Source organism: Paralichthys olivaceus, chromosome 5 (assembly GCF_024713975.1).
Source record: "Paralichthys olivaceus isolate ysfri-2021 chromosome 5, ASM2471397v2, whole genome shotgun sequence".
Taxonomy (NCBI): Eukaryota; Metazoa; Chordata; class Actinopteri; order Pleuronectiformes; family Paralichthyidae; genus Paralichthys; species Paralichthys olivaceus.
Genome location: NC_091097.1, coordinates 20,022,443 through 20,046,907, shown reverse-complemented (window position 1 = coordinate 20,046,907; position 24,465 = coordinate 20,022,443). Strand labels below are relative to the sequence as shown.

At 45.5% G+C, this 24,465-nt stretch overlaps 1 protein-coding gene across 3 annotated transcripts in view; it reads left to right on the top strand.

Moving 5' to 3' along the window:
* Positions 1-22,241, top strand: part of prr36b (proline rich 36b) — a 31,496-nt gene extending 9,255 nt beyond the window's left edge. For 2 of the 3 annotated variants that reach the window (XM_069524919.1, XM_069524920.1), the window contains exons 2-6: positions 4,025-4,697; positions 5,027-5,108; positions 12,745-12,968; positions 13,175-16,348; positions 19,146-22,241. In XM_069524919.1, the coding sequence (XP_069381020.1) occupies positions 4,127-4,697; positions 5,027-5,108; positions 12,745-12,968; positions 13,175-16,348; positions 19,146-20,113 (5,019 nt within the window). In that variant the 5' untranslated portion in view covers positions 4,025-4,126 and the 3' untranslated portion in view covers positions 20,114-22,241. Of the gene's footprint in view, positions 1-4,024; positions 4,698-5,026; positions 5,109-12,744; positions 12,969-13,174; positions 16,349-19,043; positions 19,070-19,145 lie in introns of those variants that run through there. The other variant, XM_069524921.1, reaches the window with a different exon arrangement.
* The last annotated feature ends 2,224 nt before the right edge of the window (positions 22,242-24,465 follow it).

The window sequence follows — 24,465 nt, the reverse complement described above, 5'->3', positions numbered from 1 at the left end:
ACAACCCCTGACTGTAGAAGTAGTTCTTGGGCGACAAATCGTTTGTGTGTGTGTGTTGCTCAGGCCACAGAAGGTCAGGACAGCTGATAGATGCTGTCCAGCTGCTTGGTCTGAGGTAGGCTGACCAGAAATTCTCTGCAAATTTAAGCTCCCTTTATGCTCTAAACACTTCACACAGTGCAGGGTGCCTAAAATTAAACATGTTTTGAAATGAACCTAATGTAGCTGACAAAGCCATCTGTCTGGAATCCACTGCAGGAAGTGTTCACTGGCTCACAGACCATTACGTCTCAGGTCATTGGATTCAATGCCTGTTTGTGTTTTACGGCCGGAGTTGTAGCCTTAACGGGATCAAACTTGGTATCAGAGGGGATTTCCTCTTGGTTCCTGGAGCAAAGCCCAAGTGTTAAGACAATTGGATGTAGACTCGATTTTACCTTGAAATGGATGAGCTTAACACCACGCTTAATTCTGCCGGATTTATTCATGTCAGTTCGGTGGACGCCAGGTGAAATGCATGTAGCATTGCTGGAGCAATGTAACACCAGCATAGTGGTTTATAATATAATGTAATCCCACTGAAACTCCTACTGAAGGTGCTTTGAACCAAAATCATCCATTGATGGACAGAAATAATTATTGATGAATTACACTTGCTCATTTAACTTTTGAAGCCAGTTCATGTACAATATTCATTTTAGAAAATACTGGTTCAGCTTCACAGTGTTTACCAAAACTTAAAACATTATATTAAGTGATTTTACAGCCATTAAAATAGGCCAATTTATAAATATGTGCCCCAAGTCAGTCCATTAATACCTTCAATCTAATTAGGTTTAATGAAAACCTGTAATTGGCATTAGTGCGTTGAAGATGTTTCAGTTGGGAGTGTTGCAGTGATTAGGAATGGAATACAATACAATATAAAGCTGCTGTAATTACTGTGCAATGAAGACAGAATTGTTGCTTATAAATGAGCTCAGATTTCTTTATGGTGGTGGTCAAAATATAGAAGGTCAAGAGTTCGGTAAATAGAATATTGGCATTTTAAATTCTCCTCCTGAAGCAGTGAAAGTGCCTCAATGCTGCTTAGTTTCTGTGGAGAGATGAAAAAGTATGTTCCTGCTGTGGTGTTGAGCCTGTTTATGCTCACCTCGGACTGATGGTCCAAGTGACGCAGGACTGGCTGCATGAGCAATCGAGCCAGAGAGAGAAGTGCAATCTCACAGCTGTCTGGAGACTCGCAGGAGAGAGAGAAATGTTCCTCTGGCTGTGAGTGTGCAATCTGGATTTATCACTCTCTCCAACACGCACACACACACGCACACACCTCTAATGTAGGGTACAGAGGAGAGAAGCAGTGAAATGAACAGTTTAGCCAGATGCTTTAGTCACTGAGGAGGGATTGGTGATTGGACACAGTTTTATTTCCTGGTTAACTCCTCTCTCCTCCTCCTCCAGCTCCCTGACCTGCCTGTCGAATAAGGAGTGTTGATGGCTATAAATGGTCTGAACCAAACAGCAGTGTGCTTTTACTCAAAAGTTTGAAGTATCAAGTGGGTGGAGTTTAATGTTTGAAAACTTAATTTGTCTCAAAAACATCTGTTGAAATGTAGAAGTTTGCTCCACGCATTTTGAACTGAACTGTTCTTATCTAACACTGCAAGACAGAAACTACTTCCTAGAGTGTTGAACAAGTGAAATAAGACTGCAGAAGATTAATCACTTAACCACTCAACCACCGATCGTTCTCATAAAAATGGAAAAAAGGGGAACTCAAACAATTACTCTGTTCCCACTCAGTTTTGGTTTGTTTCCTTAATTCCGTTTCGCATATAGACTCCACCCCCTTGTGTTAAATGCTTAGAAATGCATTTCTTTTAATGGATGGACAGAGATGCCATTGCAATTATGAGAGAAAGGCTAATTTTGTTTTGCAACACATCAGAGATCAAGGAGGTTGCCATAGAAATGAATACATGTCAGGTTGACCTGATTACGGACACAGTCATGTGGAAAATGGGTGTTATTTTACTTCCCATATTATTTTCTATATTCCACCACTCCTCTCTCACACCAGTCTTCACCCTGTCCCTCTCCTAAAAGCTGTGACTGGTTGTAACATAATTAAACCAACTGTCCACATTTTGTAGCCTCACTGGCATTTAAAAACCTCCTGTGACCGACGGGTGCGGCAGCATGAGTCGCTCCTCGCAGCTACCCGTGGCCTCCCTCTCGGCCTCTAAGGTTGATTTGGGTGGCGGCCTGTTGCACTGACTGTGTGTATCTGATCTTATGTGTTGTTTCGGATGCATAGATACATTTTTTTTTTTGTCTCAGTCTCTCTTTCCCCCTCTGGCCCTGCTCAGCTGCTCCGGCCATCTGTGCAAAGCCAAACAGAGAACAGAGGGATGGAAGGAGAGCAGGAGCCATGGGGGAGGAAAGAAATCGAGGAGAGAGAAAATGGTTTGGAGAAAGGGAGGATCAGCGGGAAATGAAAGACGGCCTTATGATATCTGAGATTTAGTTCAGACGATGAGTAGAAGGGTGACCGAAGAGGGAAAGAAAGACGAGGAAGGCTGTGCGAGAATTGTTTCCAGGAAGCCAGCGGCACAAAGATGATGTCTGTCTCATTCTAGAAATAGGACAGTGAGTATGTGCATACACGTTTAGGTCAGTGGAAACTAGGATGAGTAAAGATGTCTGGATTTTGCAGTTTGACCAGCAATCGTCAGCCCAGTAGTGAGCTCATTTTACATCTTGTTTTTTTCCCTGTCTCTTTCCTCCCCCTCTGTCCCACCTCCTCTCACTGTTCCCATGCTCTGCAGGCCAAGCCTCTTCCTCTGGGCTGGCCTCTGCTTTGCCTCAGAGTTTGTCTCACCACTTAAGCCTCCTGCACAGCCGCCTCCTCGCTCTGTTTGTAAACTTTGACAGAGCAGTTTCCTGCGTACACTCCCCTCACACACACTAACCCCTGCACTTCTCTCAAACTTGAGATGCTTCTTCCATCATCCGTCCGTCTGAAAATTGCAGAAGAATCACAATTAATTAACACAGATGGTTGCCCTTCATCGGGCCTCACATGCCTCATGTCCCCATTTCTTTTCCTCAGTTGCTCATCTTTGTTTTTCACCCATGAGTCAAACTGTCTTTGGGCTTGTTGTTCATGTCTTGACCCAAATAAGTCCACATCTGTTTTCCACATCTCCTTCCTTTTCTTTTCATATTAATTTACGATAGTAGTTGGAAGTTGTGTTCTGATTATTACTGGTGCTATATACATACAGTGTGTGTGTATATATGTAGTTTGGTCGCTAAAGCTTTTAGTCCTTGATGTGTACTATCCCAGAAAACTGGTCTTCCACACTAGTGACTCTGATGCCATTTTGTAAGAGGAAAAAAAAAAGAAGCCGTTAAACTGTGCAACTGTGTCACTGAGCTTTTAGGTGTCACAGAGGGAAACATTTGCCGCTGCATTGCAGTTGGCATTGAAATTAATGAAGGCTATTTGTAGAGCATGTCGTTCCTGCGGTAGACATGTGGCCCCTACCCCGCTACCCTACCTTTCTGTGGCCCCTGAGATGTCGCACACATACAACTGATCATAAAATGTGTAGATCTAATGGTTTATCCGCAGGTTTCCCCAAGCATTGCTTATATGAAGCTGTTATCTATTTTCTTTTTATTGCCGCTCTTGTTTGTATGCATGTGGATGACTCTCTTTATGTGTTAAACTGTCTAACATATGATTCAGTCTCCTTAGGGGTTATGCAGCAGTGTCCTATACACTGTACGGCACATGATTCTGATTAAGTTCTCCATCTCTGAGTTACTTTTAAAATATTTCTCTTTGTGTGGGGAAGCTGTAGGAAGATAGAAGCCATTGGTTTATCTGATTCAAAAGGCTAGCAGCATTCCTGGAGCTCTGTGTACTGATAGCAGAGACAGCACACTGTTTCATGCCTGGTCTTGCTGTTGACTAACTGTGTTATGCTCTGCTTTATCTTGTCTCTCTCCAAACCAGACCTTGTGTTCTCCAGAAAGCCCGTAGACCCGTGGCGATCCTGTGAGCTTCAAGTCGATCAGCCCTGTCCTGCAGAGACGGACCACCACCACTCAAGAGGAGATGAAGCCGGATGGGGTTACCACGGCAGCAATGGAGCCAATGGAAGCGTTGGATTCCAGTCCAGGAAATGAGGCAGCACCCGCCGTAGGACAGGAGCCCAACCAGGCAGCCAGTCCGGTGGAAGAGGAGATGGTTCAGGTGGAACCCCAGCCAGAACAGGCCAAGGAAACCCCAGCTGCAAAGACCAGCAACAAGACCTCAGGAGACTCCAAAGCCAAGACTCCAAACAAGGCCCCAGCCAAGACAAAACCTACCACCACCAGCCAAACCAAGACCACAACTGGCTCACGTCCTAACACAACCCAGAGCCGCCTCTCGAACGGCACGTCGAAGCCTCAGACCAACGGAGTGGCTAAGAAGGCCACGCCCGCTCCAGACAAAAAGAGCACCCTGACCTCAGCGCCCTCCAAAAAACCAACAGGCACGGCTGGAGTGCCACCCTCCAAGAGCAAAGTGGGTGAGAAGAAAGCCCCTGGTGCTGCCCCCCCCACCAATGGTGCAAAGTCGATGACTGGACCAACAGCAGCCAAGAAGACCAGTACCACTGCAGCTCCTGCGAAAAAGCCCATAGGTTGTGACAATTTCATCAAAAGACAAAAATATGACGTTTTGTAGGCTCATCCACAGTCAGTCTAACATGAAATGTTTTCACAGCTCTAACTCTAATGAGGAGCATTCATTGTAATGTGATTAAATCTAGATAGAGCACACGCATTAGACATGCCAGAGTGACTGCTGCTGATCTAGAAATACATTTGCCCTAGATCCATCTGACACACTATATAAAAGCAATACATGATGGACTATATATACATACTACATAATGCTTTATAAAGCTTATTGTGTCACATACAGTGTCACACATCCTTAACTTTCTCTCCTCCTCATCCTCTCCTCCAGCTCCCAAATCTGCAGCTCCTTCCAAGTCTGGCACTGCTGCTGCACCTAAGCCTGATAAGGCCGCTGTTCCCAAGACAACCAGGTAGGTGTGACATTAGTGTAGAGCTGAGGCCTCGCATATGCTGGAGTCTGAGAGAGATTGTCTGTGTGTCTGTAGATAGCACAGGCAGCTGTGTATAACTGGTCCTCTTCTCAGACCTCAGAAAATGTTCCAACTGAGCTCCTTTTATTAAAAGACTTTCCAGTCATTTGCTCGCAAATCAGCACATTTACTCCAGAACAGCAGCAAATCAGAATAACTTTCCAGATAGATAGGAATTGTTGGGAAAGAGTTCAGCATTATAAACGCTTATAGCTGCTCAGTGCCAAGTGAGATGCAGTTGGTTCAAAAAGCGTAGCTTGACCACAGGTTCAAAGAACACACTGTTTAAGAGAAAACACCCTGGAGGAATGAGGGACAATGATCCCCCACATAGAGTCTTGGATGGGCTTGGCATAAATAGGCCAACAACCCGCCAATGTCAGAATAAGCCTTAGAGAAATGCCTCGCAGGGTTTCACAGCAAGTATTATACAGCATTATTAATAAAACAAGTTTTCAATAGGAGGAAGGTATTCTCAAGAGTTAACTGAGAACAAGAGTATAGTCTTAATGTTTTGTCTGAATGCTTATCTGCATTTCTGTATACCAGAACGTCTGTTTGTGTACAATCACGTTAACATGTGTTCCTCACCTGAGTCACACTGGGTGCCTGGTGTTGGGTCCTGAGGTGACTTGGCAACAGACCAGTATTGGAGGATGAACAAGGCCTTTGTCTGAGACAGCGAGGGTCCTGATCAGATACAGCCTTTGGGAAGTCTGACTGTTCTTTCAACAGAAACTCACACTGCTGCCTCTTCCTCTTTGTTTATTTGTTCAAGCAATAAGCCTCTTTTCTTCCTCACTGTTTTGCCACTATGGTGTATGGTTTGTATTGTTCCCATGTTGGCACGTCTGTATGTGGGCACATTGGTGAGTCAGAAACAGTATCAGTATCAGCCAAACTCCAGTGCACAGGAGAAGGTGTGCAACATACATACGTACATACATGACCTTCTTTTACTGTAGTTATTACACTAACATGACAAACGTACAGTTGCAAGCTGCTTTCCTCCACCTGAGAGCAAGGTGTTTCCCACCCCACCCCCTCTCCACACTGCACGTGCCATGGGTAGCAGTTGGTGTGTGGAGATTACACTCAGATTACAGCTTTATTCAATGGTTGATGTGCAAACATCTCATTAAAAGGTATTACACAATGGCATGCAGGCAATCACCAGTGCAGAAGAGAACACTCATTGTGTGAACTTCATGAACTGTCATGGTCATTAATGTAATAGAGAAATGATTGACTCTGAGTAGTTTTTCAGCACGGATCAGGCGCTGTTCTCAACACTAGTTTACGATGGATGGTGAAGTCACTCACAGTGCCGTTGTTAATAGAGATGTTTAAATACCAGCATGCGTCCGTTACTGCTGGAAATACAGGGTTGGGCATCGACAAATACATCAATGAATGCGGCAATCTGTTATGACGTTTATTAGTATCACCCAGATTAAACTGCAATTTTCAGAGCAGCGTAGAACCTCATAGGATCACACAGATGCAATGCTATAGTTTTCAAAGGCAGTTTGCAACATTAAGTTTTTATTTGTATTCTTAGTTTTTCATTGCAGCCAACAGTGAAAACGTTTTCTTGATGCACAAATTGGAAAATGTAAATGAAAACAGATGTATGGGAACACACCTGTTGAAACAGGTAGAAAGACTTCATCACATTTATTAAAAAAGACTGAGCTGAAATCTAGATGAGTCTATCATTGTAATCAGGTGAAGATTATTAGTGTTGTATCTAAGCACAGCTACGTTTCATTATTTATTGGAAGTGTGTGAGTCAGTAACATGTTACACTCAGTGCATGTGTAGCCCACGGAAGCATTTTACTGCAGTAGACCTACATACAAATCCCCATGAGAGAGGTATAACCATTACTGATGATAGGCTCCTCTGACAGCACCATGTACGCTTGTAGCCACGCTTCGTTAAGTGTGTGTGCGTGCACGTCAGCATCTGTGTGTGTGATCTGCTTTGACGGGGCCATAAATTTCTACTTTAATTAGATTTTGCCCTTTTCCTACCTCACTCCACTCTTAATTCAGGCCTGCTATCAGTAGAGTGGTGGGGACGGATACATTCATTGGCACAGCAGACTCCCCCTGCTTCCCCTGTTGCTGTCACACACACACACACATACTCCCAAAGTGGGTCTATCAATTTACTTGTGTTGCTCTGTGGTTCAATTGATTTAATTCCATCTGCAGCAGGTCACACTTACCAGAAAAATAAAAGTGCATAGCAAATGTTCACTAAGTGACTTCCGTCTGAGTTAATGCCACTCACAAGTGTTTTATTCTTCTCTTCAGCTGGGGGTTTTAGCAAAATTAGATTAGGTTTGATGCCAGTGGCTATCACAGCTCATTCTTTGTCTGGGTAAACACCCACTCTGCACAGCCAAGCTTTTTTAAAGAAGACCATTGAGTCATCTGAAAGCTCACGTACATATTTTTCCGGTGTCAGCATCTAACTACTCAAGAAACAGGCTCTCTTCACACGGGGCTTTATTAACTGAACGGGTCAGGGAAAGGTGTTGTTCTGACGTCACAGTTGGCGACCAGTCAGTCAAACATAATGGCACCTTCAGTGAGGGTGTAGAGGCGGAGCCGCTGGTGATATTATGTTCAGGTCTCAGGTTGTGAATCTGTCAATGTGTTTGTACAACTAAAGTACACAGTGTACGTGTGTGTGTGTGTGCATCATGCCTGTACTTGTTCCCTTTAGATCAGTGTTTATACAATATTAATGTTTTGTTTTAGAGTTTTCTGTCATTCTGTTTTTCCTGCTTGCATCGGCACGCTTGCTTTCTTTAGGAGGCGTGTGCACCTGCTGTTTAAAACACATTGCCCAGAGCACGCAGCTTGTGACAGGAAACATTTCAGCCTGATTAGTGTGCAAATGGCGAAAGTAGAAATCATTACAGGTTGTTTGAACATCATGTTCATGTGTGCTGCGATGTATGCTAACAGTTTATGTGTCAGCTTGTGCGCATGAATATTTACATGTTTTTTCTCCTGGGCAGCCGCAAAGATGATTCATGTTTGGCGTAGATAATGTATGGACTGGTATGCAGCATGCAGGACCACACAGCAGACTGTGTATATGTTATATAATGTACAGTGTGTACATGTACTGCAGCTCCTGGACGCCCGCATAGTAGGAGCAGCATGCAATTAGAATGCAGAGCATGTGTTCATTTGCCGGTATATTAGTCAGTATGATGTGGAGGTAAAGGGGGATGGGACGAGCACACGGTAGAGTGCTGGACATGTTACGTGCCGCCGAGCTGCTTCCTCCTGCCGGCTCTGCTCTCTGCCGGTGCAGCAGAGTGAGGTTAAAAAAAAATGGTGGTGGTGGAGCATGGAAGCTACATGGCTGAATAAGTCATGTGTCCCTGCTGAGCTCCCATCACGGCTGCCAGAGAAGCGTACAGAGTGAGAGGGTAGTGCATGCAGAGAGTGTGAGGTGTGAGGTGTGTGTGTGTGTGTGTGTGGGAGAGAGAAAGGCAGAGGTGGTAAGGAGGTGGCGAGGACCAGAGGGTTTCTCTGCGTGAAACAGAAGGAAATATTGCCCATTTTTAGATTAGAGGACATAACAAGGGTATTTGCTTCTACTGTAGAAATTCAGAGGATAAGATGAGACAGACTCGCTGTTGGGTGATCAGGTTGTTTTCTGTTTTTCCTGCCAGCCTCTCGTGTTCCCACATTAGTCATGCTGCTCCTCATTGATGGTCCCTGGGGGATGATGAATTTTTACTGCAGTGTGTTGAATGCAACATTCTTCATGATCTTACAAATGACTGCTGATGTAATGGTCCAGCACTGATGTGTGTGTGTTGAGCAGTTGTCCGGGTCCTCGCCCCAGATACCGTTCAGCCGCCCAGCTTGAAGCAGACGACGTGTTGCGCAGCCTGTAAATCATCTGTACTGTTCTGGGTGTGGTCGGTGACGATGTGATGCGGTCTACTGCTGCCATGAAGCCACCGAGCCAATTACCAAATGGATTGAGGGGGAATTGGTCAGAGAGAAGTGGGCAGAAGGAGGCGTTTGTGTGTGTGAGGGTGAGACAAAGGTTTAAGTGTGTTTATGGGTGTGTTCACTCATGCTGCAGACATGTGACAGATGTGCGAGTTGTTTATCTGTAACAGAACCAGACATTAACTGCTCTATTTCCAAAAAACGATGTATTTTTTATTATTTATTATTTAAACTGCTCACCCGGTTTCCATGAGAGTTTGTGGAGGGGTGGATCAGCTCTGGCTCAGGGGGTGGATCTAGGATTTTTTTTGTTCTTTAATATCGTGACATTTTTCAAAATTATTGTTGATTTGTTTGATATGTTTAATATTTACTGAGTCTTAAGTCTGGAGTAAGATCTAGTGCCTTTAAATGAGCTATGAGCTCTACCAAATGACATTCTAGTTTGAATTGTATCTGCATTTAAAACAGAGCCCGCAGGTCTTCATTGTTCCCTGTAGAAACCTTGGGAACGGGAGAACAGTAATGTTGACTGAGATCTGATCATTTTACAATAACATTTCCAAAGTGCCCTCCTTCCTTGAAATGTCTGAAGCCTCTTTAACCCAGATAAAAATTCCGCCTCCACGTTTCTGCAGCTTAATTAACACACCATGATCTTTAATTTGCCGCTTGTCTTGAGAGGAGGGAGGTCCTCTTCTGAAGCTTGTCACCTCCGCTGCAGGCATAATGTCTGCCTGCATGCTTGCTTAGCTTCCAACCACTCTTTGTCCCTTTCGTGGTGCATCTCATGATTTTAATCATAGCCTAACTCCTATTGTATCTTAACAAAGCAACAGCAGCGGGCAGACATGTTTTTACACACTGATCCCTTCTCAGCTGCAATGTTTGAGGAATAATAATAAAGCTAAGGTGAACTTTAAGGGATCGCTGTGAACGTCAGTCAGCCTGTAGCGAGTAACTGTCAGAGTCATGTGATGTTTCTGCTCGAGTGCATTTCTGGGCTTTCTGTGCAACATTTGCTTTAACCCCAATTTATAATGTTATTTATAGTGTTTCTGTCAGCTTGGCCTGTGGTGAACAATAGTCACATCCCTCCTTTCCCTGTCCTCTGATACATGCTGCAAGTGGCTGCAATAACCCTGTCAGTCATTCAGCTGACAGCGAGTTTAATTACAGCCTGAATGAAGGCTTAGAATATATCAAGCATCACAACATTGTTGGTTGACAACACACCAAGTTTAGTTAAACCCCATCTAATCTCAGAACACACAAGATGTAATTTTTCTGTCCCCCAGTCTCTGAAATCCTGCAATAATTTTGGAACAGTGCAGACTGCTGTCTTTAATAAGACACTGATATAAGATAATGTGTAATCGGATGAATATTATCTGCCTACGCTCTCTCATCTCTCTCCCTCTTGCATTGTCTCTATCTCCCTCTTGCCTCTTTCTTCCTCAGTGGCCTGGTTAGTCTCTAGTTCTCTCCAAAGTGCTCCTGCCTTTTTGGATTACCCCTTTTCCTTTATCACACAGATTATTTTGAATATTCACTGAATTACCCTCAGCACACTTCATCTTTAATGCCAATCTCTGTATCCTTTAATTTGGGTCAGATTTTTTTTTTTTCACCACAGAACTTATTCTCATTTAACCTTTTAACATCTTGTTCACAATTTGAGCTTTAAAATTTTAACACCTCACTGACCATTTCCCAGTTTTAAGTTTAGGTAAAGCTTGTTATAGAGTTAAAGTAGAAATTTTAGATTAAGTTTAGGACTAAACTGAACTTTCCTCAGGAGGATTTGCTGCAGGGTTTAAATTCATTGCTGTGCCAGCGGAAATTCATTTTGATCTGTGTCTTTTATACTGTCTCTAATAAAATCTTAAGAGGGCTGCAAGAACATGAGCAACTTCACATGCAATCTTTCACATCAGCGTTTTTTGATTTTCCAGCTAACACAGTCTCCTTCAAATGCAACCAAGCAATGCCTCACAGACGAGTCTATCCGTGGTTTTACTTAGCCAGAAGGGATTTTACTCAGTAAAACGGAGCAAACATGATCCAACAATCCCAATATCAGTAACACACCTTTCACTGGCCTAAAGCCTATTATAAATTATGTGGATTAACTGTAAATGCCGGTCTGAACTTCTGACATGACCACACCCTGTGCTGCCACCCGTTGCTCTCCGGCTTTAATCTTCATGTTACCAAATAGTATTCCACCACCTTTGCCAGGTTGCGGATGGCACGCACCACTTCGTTGCCCTTACACAATGAGTGTGCTTCTGACACAGCCTATGGTTCCAACCGGGCAGATTTGGAGAAGTTATTTTTGTTCTCCTTTCAGTATTAAAGATTAACATGCTCCCAACCATCTTCACTCTCTCTCTATCTCCCTCTTGTTGGCTGTTCTCTTTCTGCCAGTCCTAACTCAATTCTTTATTTAGAAGCAGGCAGTTAGTGTAGCATGGGCCCAGGAGATTGCACACCACAGCCCTGTCAGGACTACTAGATGTAGGTTACTTCTCTCAGATGGGACATGGAAGCCAGCTTCTGATAGGCCACCAGAGCAGGCAGGCTGATGCATAGTGCCCCAGGTGTCGACGGCGTATTTGGACAAGAGATCAGCGACAGGGTTCACTGGGGTTTGGGCGCCTCTCAGGCGTCCGTTGTGACTCACGTTCCAAACTGCACCACTTCGTAGTCTCTCAGGGGAGTTTGCCCTGTTTTTACCATTGTTTCAGATGCTAATTCACTGAAGGCAAGGTCGTGCTTGTAAACAACTAGTTTGCGCAGCATGTTGATCATATCTGAAAGCAACAGTGTCTGTATATGGTCAATTGGGTCCGGACATTTTCCAGAGTTTGTCTTTCACAAATGAAGGTAGCAGGAGACTGGCCAAGTCAGATGTGGCAAAATCTTCAGAACGTTCAGGCGAGGGATGGTGCTTGTGTAGAGAGCAGCAGGGTTAGGGTTAGGGTAAGATATTCATTTCACTGCAGAGATCACGTGTTTTTGTTTACAACACATTGCCCTCCAGTCTTTGAGAGGGCAGTCATCAACAACTCATGGTATTTGAGCTGATGCTTCATCTGTAAAAGTTATTTCGGTCATTAAGGATGTTCTGTTCTCTCTTTATGAGGTGAAACGCCTCCATACCCAAGTACTGTTTTAGTCCTGCAAGCTTTGCAAACAACCTTGCTGGTGTTTGTGATGTGTCTCTGGGTCTATCCTCTGGCTGTGACTAATGAGTGAGGCATCACAGTCCTGCTTCCCTGTCACAATCACTCTGAGGGGCTTACAGTGGTTGGAGTGAGACCCGATGTTTTCCTCTTGCTGTGAGGGTTGTCAGCTTAAATGCCCAAGTCACCTTCAATTAATCTTCATCCCTTGTTTTTTCACAAGGAAAATCACCTTTCTGTTGAGCTCACTTGCGTATGTCCATCTCATAGGGATTTTAAATGATTCTACAGCTAAGAATGGACCAGGAGAGAGAGGGAATTAGATCATGATCTAGAAAGACACTGATATCCATGTTGAAGAATGTCTGGTAACCCCGTTCTTTGTCTTCTTTACTTCAGGCCAACAACTGGCACAGCAGCATCACCTCGTCCAGCCACAGGCTCAACCCGGCAACCCCTTACAAGTGCAACCAAGAGCTCCCCAGCTACATCCAAACCTGCCACTCCTAAAACCCCCTCCTCTGCTGCTAAACCTGCTGCCTCCAAACCAACCTCCTCTACCCCCTCTGGTGGCAGAGTTCCCACATCACAAACATCTAGAAACTCAACCCCTGTGAAAAAAGGTACAAATAAAAAGATGATGTCATGAAAAAGAAAGCGCTGTAAGCATCACAATAAAAAATCACGACAACATTTTCTTCCTTGACTTAAAATCAGTGACATCACTACAGAATGTTTAAGTAATGAGTCTTTTGTGTGGATTTTAATATGCTGTTTTAGTTTCATTATGAGACTATTTAACCATTCCTTGTGCTCTGTTTTCTCCTAGATGTTACCAAACCAGCAACCGCAGCATCCAAAAAGCCTGCAGACTCTCCTCTTACCCGTCCTTCATCTACTACAAAGTCCGCAAAATCCGAGACCCCCAAATCAGCCACCACCACCAAAAAGCCAACTACTACTACCAAGGCTGTGGACACAAAGACACCCAACCGCTCAAAAACACAAGAGAGTAAGCCCACACCTTCCAAGACGCCTGGCTCCAAACCGGCTGCAGCCAAGACTCCCACCGCCAAGAAAACTGTGGGCAGCAGCACCCCAACCCCTGTGAAGCGTGGCCCCAAAGCAGCAACAGTTGCCGAGCCTGTAAAGGAAATTGCCGCAGCTGTAGCTGCTGCTGCAGCTATTGCTACGGCTGCAGCTGCCATTGCCGTGCCAGAGGAACCAGAACCTCTCGCTGAAGTAGCTGTGGAAAAAATCTCAGAGCCCACACCAGAACCAACACAAGAACCTGTACTTGCACCGACGCCAGAGCCTTTACTTGAGCAAACTCCAGAACCCCTACGTGAACCAACGCCAGAACCCGTTCGAGAACCATCTCCAGAACCCCTACGTGAACCAACGCCAGAACCCGTTCGAGAGCCATCACCAGAACCCATTCGAGAACTATCACCAGAACCTGTTAGAGAACCATCACCAGAACCTCTCCGAGAACCATCACCAGAACCCATTCGAGAACCATCACCAGAACCCCTTCGAGAACCATCACCAGAACCCCTCCGAGAACCATCACCAGAACCCCTTCGAGAACCATCACCAGAACCCATACGAGAGGAAACACCTGAGCCTCTATGTGAACCAACACTGGAACCTGTAAAAGTACCATCTCCAGAACCCCCTGTGGAACCTATGTCCCAGCTGTCATCAGAGGAAGAACTAGGAGCTGATTCTTTCCATGAACAAGCCTCCAGTGTCCCTGTGTCGGCCCAGCTGGACCTTTTCAAATTTCAGGAGTCTGTTCCCTCCTTGGGAACTACTGTTATGTCTCCTCCTTGCTCCCCACCAGGCCCAGTTTCTCCAGTTAGAGAGCCACAGAACCCTTCTTCTCTGCTGGACATGCACTTTCAGTCTGACCCCTGGGACAAGAACCAACACTCGTCTGACTTTGCTTCAGAGAGCACAGTCAGCATGATGAACTTCCAGACAGAAGAGGAGAGGGAGAATAAAGAGCGATTCACACATGAGACAAAGGAGGACGAAGAGGAGGAGGAAGATGACGAAGAGAAAATCCTGTTTATGCCTTCCTCCACAGCTCCTTCTGCAGAGGCCTTTAATATGATGGCACAAACCCACTTGTTGGGTGCCTCGCCCATTGATGATTTCACCCCCAGGGACCTGATCTCCCCTCATGAGAAGGAGGAGGCAGTGGAAAAGGCTGATGAAGAGATCAATGAAGATGATGATGAGGAGGAGGATGAAGATGAGGAACAGAGGAGACTAGGCCATCAGCCTTCATCCATGATCACTGAAATGAGCACTTCTCAACCCTCTGAGGAGTTTCAAGTCCGCTCCTCAGCATTTGGCGGTTCAGCGGGCTGGCACGGTGACGACCTTTTGTCTGGGATGGACTCTGAGGATGTGAGCAGCTGTACCAGCAGCCGGCAGCAGGGAGTCTCTGACCTCAGTAGCACCCAGCACACCGCTATATTAGAGGGCACCCAGAGCTCAGATGCCATGATCGATTCAAGCCTCCGTGGCTCTGAGGGAGATGGTAATCTCATGGGTTCACCCAACGTGGAAACCCTAGCCAATGAAGAAGAGGAGGATGAGGACGAAGAGGATGAGCGGGTGGATGATATGGACTTGAGTTCAGAGAGAATAGAGGAGCATCACAAGGTGTTCCAGCAGCAGGAACGTGATGAGGAGGACGATGAGGATGTAGAGATGCACAGTGAAGGCGTGACGGAGAGCTGTGGAAACGTAGATGAAGATGACTTCAATGAGGAGGAGCATTTAGACAACCTCAATCGCTCTGTTCCTCCACCCTGCATGCCCCCAGCTCCCTCCTGGGGCCAGACCAACCCTTTCGCTGATACCTGGGGTCAACCAGCATCACTGCTCTCTGTCTCCTCTCCCAGCCCGGTGTCTGACCATGGGGCAGCCGAATCTGAAACGCCAACTCAATCTCCTGCCCAGGCATGTTTGGACAGCAGTGCCCCTTCCTTTGCTCCTCAGCCAGAGCTCCAGTCAGCCCACGAGGAGATGAAGGGTTCCGAGGAGGTACAGGACCTACTTGCTGGCCCTGCTATGGGCATGTCTCAGAGTGGCACAGGTCTGTCTGCTCACGGTAGCAGTGAGACAAGCACACCAGAGGAGCTCCGCGACTACGACAGCAGCTCTGGGGTGGAGTCGCGTTCTGACAAGCAGCAGACTCCGGTGCCTGCCTCAGTCCAGCCAGACCTGGAGCAGGACCTGGGTATCCACTTGGAGAAAGGTGATGGAGAAGAGGAGGAGGCTGAGACACTCCCTGCTGACGAGGTCCTGGGAACAGGACCCCCAACTGCTCCAGCATCTGCCCCTTCTTCCCCCTCCACCTCGGGAGACGAGGCCAGTGATACGGAGGGTGAGATGCAAATAAATGACCCAGATGCACCAATGATGATGGATGAGAGTGCTGGATTTGAAAGCCCTACTCCAACCTGTAATTTGCCAGCTCTTGACGAGGATGAGGAGGCAGCAGACACAGCTGCTGGAGACGGCGAAGAGGATGGAGGTGGGGCCACTCCACAGTCAGCCAACTCTGTGGCATCTTATGGCTTCGACTGCACCACATCCAACTCCAACGCACACTCGATGGCCGAGAGCTGCGGAAAGAGCCCGGGGATCTTCTCCCTAGAGAACATGGAGCAGCTGCCTGAGGAGGCCAAGGACCCCTCCCTTATCAAGGAGCTGACCCTGCCATCAGCGGCCGCCGCTGCCCACGCAGACGACCTGCTGGGCAGACCTGTGGACCTGATGCCTTTGGGCCTTCCGGGAGGAATGCCGCCCAGCCTAGATGAGCACCACTACATGCTGGGTGGAAAGGTTGCAGCAGACCACCTTGGCGAAGTCGATCCATTGGAGTCCAGTCACCACTTCGGGGCCCAGGAATCTGGAGAACCCGACGATAGCCAGCCACCGTACTACTCAACCATTTGTGATAAGACTGATAGTTTTCTGGCAGGTAATGTATAAGTCCCTCCTATTACCCCTGGAATGCACCTTTTCCCCACAACCCTCCCCTTACCTGTTGTTTGTTTTCTCTCCAGTTGAGTTAGATGGCTTAGAAGAAAAAAAGAGGGGAGCCAGAATGTAGGAAAAAATAAAAAAAAACAAAGAATGGAGATGAGAAAAATGACTGTAGCAAATTTTAAATGAAGCCTCCCTCTTTCATACTGTTATGATCATGGTTATGAGTGTCTGGCTTAAACTCCTTTATGTACAATAGCTACTACCATTTTCTAGTAGAATGTTCTTTTTAAGTAACACTGCATATTCTGTAGCCCCTGATGGGGTATTGACTGATTGGTCCAATGTGACTGAGCGTTTAAACCGAAAAAAGAAAAAAAAAAATAGATGGAATGACATGGACTCATTGTGTATTTATCCTACTGTTTTTACCGAACAAATGTCAATGACTTTTTTTTGTTTTGTATTTGCTTATTTGTTGTTGGGTTTTTTTTTTTGGTTTTCTGTTGAAACCAGGAGCCTGTGCTACGTGGAAACAGGATTTTACAATAATCGAGGTAACTTTAGGTTTAACTCTGAGTTTTTGTAGTTCTTCAAAGCCGTTCAGCACCAGTTACCATGGTGACTTGATTTACCAGCAGAGTTAAAGCTGACGTTTCCAAATTCTGCCTCGTAGCGCAGACCCCTGGTCCTCCCTACCCTGTGTACACACGCTTCATGTTCAACAGCACCATAGCGATAGTCACATGCTCCTTTTTAAAGGTCGTCTTCTTGTTTCAAGACTTTTAGCTTTTGAAAATAAAGGCTAGATATTAACACGGCGGTTGGCCCGTTGAGATGTGTTGAGGTAGGTATGGGAGTGTTAGATTGCAGTTGGTGAAGTTTTTTAATGTGTGCATCCAGAGGTTCACGCTCTTTGCATAGGTGGTTACGGTATATAACGTGCAGTCACGTACAGTATGTGTTTCAGGCTTTTGGTTTTTAAGTGGCTACGCTTCAGGCCTCAGTTAGCTGATCATTTGTGTTCGAGGAGAGACTAACATCTAGCACATTATTTGTGATGAGACCCTGCATTGTCCTACACAGCTTTACATTCGCTGAAACGTTCTCATAGCCAGCGTTTGGTTTACTATTTCAACAGTATATTGCATGTTTAACTAACAAAGAGACTGTGTACTACCTTGAATTTGAAACAATTCTACACTAGACATGTTCATAAATGAATGGTTCACACTAGGTTATCTTTCAAAATTCCATTAAAACATCCTTGCAAGGCATTTTGTTCCTGTTTCTTATTTCCCCTGTGGCTCCAGCATGCCTGAACTTACTGTCCTTGTGTTTGAATCGCTGTGTATTCGTGTGTCTCCACAACTGACTTTCCATGGTACCTCCTTCTCATCGTTCACCATGGGAATAACTGGTAAACAGGAAGTGATGCAACATTGTACAATGTTGTATCTCAAATGGAATTTTGGTCAACATCAAACAGGTGATGGCGTCCTCGTGCCTTGTTCTTCTCCAGCATGTTCTGTGCTTTCAAGACAACATGACACTGAAAACACACGTCCGCTCAGCGAGGCTCCTGTAAAGATGCCCTGTGGAGTTTTTTTATGAACAGACAAATGTGTTCTCTGTTTTTAAGGTCTCCCAGAGGTCCAACAAATGTGTTGAGGTATATTTGTAAAGCCAAATATTTTCAATTATTCATCGTTAACCTTCATGTTAACATTGTTAATCTCTATCAACATATTCTACATGTGAATCTGGAGCGTCTGGTTTCTGTTTCTAGTTTGAACAGGCGTTGTTTGCCTGCAGGAAAGAAAAGAGGCGAAATGCATTGAACAAAATTCATCGGCTGTTGGCTCTTTAATTCATCAGCATTCATATGCAGATCGCTGATAGAGATTAGTCACAGGGTAACTTTAACAGCAGCCTCTCTCCAAGTCTGCACAAGTGATACAAACAAGGTGAAACATGCTCAGATCTGTAAAGTTCAACAAACACACATCTCCTGTCGCATCAATGCATCCGATCAAAGAAGACCAAACACATTTGCCCCTTTTGTGCCTTTTTTCCTCTGACCTGCCTGCTCCTCTTCATCAAAACCCTCGTATGGAAACATGCCAGACCTCTCACACACACACACACCCCTCTACCTGACTCCCCTCTGAACGTTCAGCTGTGATAGTGAATATATTCATGAGACTGTGCGAGCCCTGATTCAGGTTTGTGTTTTGGGACATTTGAAAAATATGAAGTTCAATAGAGGCACCCAAAATAAATGAATCAGCTTCAGAACTTTCAGTTAAACAGTAAAATGCATCATCACATTTTCATCAACAAAGTTCAGTTTGTCCTATGTGATGTTTGTGTGAGTTTTATTCCCTGTGTCCATCTGTCTCTTCAAGTACATGTTGTCTGTACTGTGTATTTATGTCTTGCACGATAACCAAAGTATTCTTGTACCTTTACGAGGATGTGCTGTAGTTTACTTTATTAATTAGAATACAGTAAAACATGTCGTTCTAAAGGAAATGCAACTTCAGAGAGAAAACATCTTGCACATTATACCTTGTTCCTGTTTCCTGGTTTGTTTCTACCAGTTTCTAGTTTTCCTGTGTCATGGATGTCACTTTATTTTGAGAACCCCCTTTTCTTTTTGCGTTATACCTTCTTCACCCTCTTGTCAGATGTCTCCTGAACCCCGCTCCTCCCGGCCCTTGTTGTTCCACCCGTACTGTTGATGCATGCATCTCCTCTGGATGCAACAAGTGATCTTGACTGTCTCACAGGAGACGAGAAGAGAGATGAAGCGGATGGAGACCACAAGCCTCAAGCCGACTCCCAGGAGGACAACCAGAACCAGAACCACACTACCCCTTGTCCTATAGCCAACGGCCACTACTTGGCGTTGGTCCCAGGAAACAGGAGGCCCATCGATTCGAGTCTTGCGGCACATTTTGCCAAGATTGCGCCTCCTCCTCCTTTGATAGAGACCAGCGGTGATGGACACGCTGGTGGAGAGCAGCTGAGAAGGCTGGAGGAGCACCAGCAGAAGCTGAGAGAGATGCAGCACCGGCAGGAGCAGGAGAGGCAGAAGAGGCAGTGGCTGGAGGAGGAGCGGCTGAGGCTGGAGCAGCAGAGGCAGCTGGAGATGCAACGCAAGGAGCTCCTCCAGCTGCAGCTCCAGCAGCAGCAGCAGGAGCACTGCCAACGCAGACAGGTTCTTCAGTGGCAGCTGGAGCTGGAGCAGCAGTACCGCATGCAGCAGAAACACATCCAGCAGCAGCAGCAGCTGAGGAGGAGCCCGACCGGAGTCATGCTCTCCCCGTCCTCGGGCCTCTGCACCATCTATGAAGCCATGGAGACCAGCGACGAGGAGGACGAGGCCAGAGGAGCGCACAACAGGAACAAACAAGTGGTGGGGAAGGGGCCGCCGTCCTCCCAGGAGTTCAACAGGCAGCTGCGTCCAGTGCCTCCACAGGACCTCGAGTGGAACAAGAAGGTGGACATGGTGCAGCAGCTCATCAACCAGACCTTGATGCTGTCCGGGGACGGAGGCTGCCCACCTCTCCTGCTCCTCCCTGTCGGGTCCGGGGGCACCCTGAGCCCCCTGGAGAGCAGCATGTGGCCCAACATGCTGCCGCAGTTCAGCCCTCCCGTCGCTACCGTCACCTCCGTCAGCAGCTACTCCCCGGACAGTCAGGGCAGCTCCCCCCCCGGAGACTGGACGGTGGTGGAGGTGGAGACCCAACACTGAGGAATCACAGGTCGATCGCTAACCGTTGAATATTTTGAGAGATTTGCTTATTCGCTCTCTGGTGGAGAATTAGATGAGAGGATTGACTCTGCATGGACCAGGCTTGCAGCTAGTTAGCTTAGCAAACAACTTCACTTTTACACTTCTGTTGTCGTGATTAAGAAACTTAGACCTCTGCCAACCTGTGCGGAAAATTGATCCTGATCTGCACCACATCCTGCAGACTAACTTTGTGAAAACCCATTGTGTAATGTTTGCGTCATCTTACTTACAAACAAACAAACAAACCCATAAACAAATGAACGGGGGTGAAAACCACCTCCACAGTGACACTATCACTAATGTGAGCGAGGGATTGATTCTCTTACTCTCCACCGGGAAAACAAGCCAATAAGCTCGTCTCCCAGAATGACGACCTGTTCCTTTAATCATGGAAACACAACAACGCAGCCAAGACTGAAATTACTGACCGATTTGTGTCTGTACTAAAAAACAGCAACACATCACACAGCAGTCATATCTGACTTGAGAATAGAAACAGATCAGGTTGTCGTGGGATCATCATGTGACCACACGGACGTTTCACAAACACTCTTCTCATCAGAACATTGATTCGTTTCCACACATCACACACTCAGGCTGCGGCATGTTTCCTCACCGGAGGCCGTCAGTCGCCTCGGCTCCGTCTGCAGCTGCTGCAGAAACGCCGTCATGTGCTCTCACTCGTTTCTTTGAACCGGACTCTGAAACCAAACGTTGCTCGTCCTCTCACACGAGGGATTCACGACGCTATGACACATTGCACTTGTTTTTTTCTCATGTTTCTCTGTGTGGACCCAAGTGTTGACACAGGTAAGTGGCTGTATTGTAGAAACCTGTTGTGTGTGTGTGTATTGTGATAAATCCTGATGGGAAGATGCTGCTGCTGTGACATAGCCTCCCCCCCCCTCCTCCATCCTCCCTCCCTCACCAGTAAATGTGACCTTTTCCAGGTTTTGACTTCATAGAGCCGTCAGTCTTGGAGGAAGAGGGGTCGGGGGGACACGGGGGAGAAGAAGGCCCTCCTTGTTGTGCTGTGAAGGGGGAGGGAGACGAGAGAGAGGGTGCAGGACTGGCGGAGGGTGGTCGAGGGTGCTGGTTGAGGGGGGTGGGGGTGGGGTGGGGGGTTGTTGTCTTCCATCTCACATTCCAAAGTTGTAACCTCATTTCCTGGGTGGGCCTGTATTCAGGGGGTCTCCGAGGTTACTGGGTGATGTCATCGGTGGGAGAGACAGGAGGGTGAGGGTGTCGGGAGGGTGGGGGGGGGGGGCTCATCAACCAACACTTCATACTTCATACGTGTTCCCTATAACATACGACAAATTAAGAGTTTCTACATTTATATTTGCTGTGATTTGTGCAATATATCAGGTGATCACAACATATCAGGAGTGTGTGTGTGTGTGTGTGTGTGTGCGTGTGTGTGTGTGTGTGCGTGTGTGTGTGTGTGTGTGTGTGTGTGTGTGTGTCTCTTTGTGTCTGAACAGTCGAGGTGTGGCTGAGATTGTAGGAATAACATTTAACAACACTGCCACCTGTTGGTGTAATCCCTCCTCTGTCCTCTCCTGTTAGTCACGTGCATGTTTTATAAAACTGAATCCTCAAACAGTATTTCTATAAAAACAATATTTATGACATTTGAAAGCAGCATGTACAGAATATACAGTTTTCTACATCATTTATACTGCAGCCACGTCAGGTGCATGTTCTATCACTGTGTGTTTGTGTGACCAGCTGCTGTAGCATCAGACTCTCCAGAGGTTAAACCTCGTGTCTGCGCAGCTAGAAGCAATAATTCTGCATGCAAATATAATCATATCTAATAATCTATTTATTAACCTATGTTCTCATTAAGCTGGCATATTACATTTTTGTGTTCAGTTTCATATCATACATGTTTGAATTATTCATATTTTAATATTTGTCTTATGAATGCTGATCCATCATCGTGTTTTTTTATCGCAGCAGCTCCTGGTGTGGTGTCGTTGTGTGTGTGTGTTTTTTTTTTTTTCCAGTTAACAAATCATTTTAAAAAGAAATGTGTCAAATCGCTGCTGAGCTCCAAAAAATAAAGTGATGTGAAACCTGTTGTGTTGCTGTTTGTCAGATTCTTTGATGCAAATTCACGGAATAAGACCAATAAACTTAAATCATGTTAAAGATGCAACTTCCTCACACTTGTAAACAATGACACAGGAGGTAGGTGTGTTGGTGGGGCTGCAGCACCTCCTATTGGCAAGGGGCTGCATCTGCAACCGTCCGTTATCTTCTAGTTATCTTAAACTAGAGCTGGAGCTCAATCCAGGGGACACGGGACAAGTGGTGAGTTTCACCCTGAGACAAACAACCATTCACACCGATGGTCAATTTAGAGTCTTATTAGCCTGCAGGTCTTTGGACTGTGGGAGGAGCCTGGAGTACATGTAGAAAACACACGCATACACGGGGAGAACATGCAAACTCCACAGGAGCCGAGAACCTTCTTGTTGTGAGGCGACAGTGCTGACCACTGCACCACTGTGCCGCCCTTTATCTTACATTTTAATATTCATACAGTAAAGTTCAACCTGATTTTAAGCAGTGACGTCGCTACTGTGTCTGAATTTTACTCTGAAAGATCAACTTTTCTTGTGCAGACAATTTAAGTTATGGAAAATCTACTTGTTTAAAAGACACATCTCATAATCAAAAACTCAGTGTTTAGTTCTTACTTACTTGGGGGCACTTCAAAATATTGGATGAAACAAGTGATTTAAAAAAAACTTTTCAAGATTTTTAGAGAAACATTGAGAGTTAGAAGCTGCCGGCCTCACTTCAGATTTAATATTTCCCCCAGGTTTGAGTGTTGTTGTGTAAAATGTTCTCAAACTGTTCAAATCAACACAGAATTCATGTGTTTTACTGCGTCACTGGCGTTAATATGAAGTCATTGTCTTTCTCTCGGTTTAAACTCTGACCTCCAGCGTCCCTGCTCCTACATGACAAACACTGGCTGGATTTGACAAACAGCTCTGTGGCTGCTTGTTTCACCGACAGTGTGATGAATGGATGTTTGTGGGGGACTCTCCCTGCACATGCCTCCATCACATCTCTGAGGAAACCTGGGGATACAGTGGTGACACTGTTGCTGCAGAAATAGATCCTTCCTGTTGCAATGAGGCCTTTCATTCATCCATCTGTGCGTACATGTTGGATTTCCTCTGCAGAACACAACGAATGCAGGAGTCTGACGACTGTTGCAGCGACAGAGGAGGAAAGTGAATTAATAAACCTGGGGAGGAGGTGCTCACCCTGCTGAAGTGCTCTTGAACCCCCTCATCTGACCTCAGGATGTGACATGAAGAAGAGCCATAGGTCATTTTCTCTCAGTTTGTCTCCTTGCAGCTGCACATTCACTAAAAAGACAGAAGATTCAGTTCGAGCTCAAACTGAACAACTAATATACGAACAATGATTAAACTGTAGATGTTGATCAACAGGTTGATGATGATTCTCTTCAGCTGCAGGTTTCCTGCACAAAGCTGCGCTAACAGCACAGGAACAAGTGAACTGGCTTCAAAATAAAAGCATGCATCCCTCCTGCTAAATAAAAGAATGGTCTGTCGGTTGTCGGAGCACAAATGATTTAACTTTAATTCCTACAAAACATCCAGAGAGGTCATTGAGGGTCGGAACCAACCATGAGCCGGATCTCCAGAACTCAGCTGCCAGATTTTTAACCAGAACAGAAACAATCAAATCACCTCTGATTCAGTGTCTTCACAGTGTTTTAGAGTCGATCTGAAATCTTTACTGATTACTGGTTCTCCATGGTCCATGATCAGGTGACATATCTGACCTTTTAGTGCCAAACGCACCAACAGCACAAACTTTCAGGCCCTCGGACTGAACTCCTGCAGGGGACAGAGCTCCTGCAGCTCGGGCCCCGAGACCCAGGAACCAGGTCAGCCGAGTCAGTGATGTCTCACGTAAGTCAAGTCGAAGTTTATCTACTCACGTTTAAAACGGCCATCGCTGAACAAAGTGCTGAACAGGCTTGATATGAAAATTTAAAAAAAGATTAAACTATCTATAAAAAACTGAATAAATTAAATAAACATACAAAAGCAATGAAACATTAAACATTCAAATAATTGAGAAATAAAATAATTACAATTTCAGATTAAATCAAGATCTTGCACTTAATTAGTTTATCAACAATTATTATTATCATTATTATTTTAAATCACTTGTCATTCTTTATCACTATTAATAATATTTTTATTATAATCATAGAGTTATGCTGGAGTTTCTGACTTTTACTGTGAAGGTCT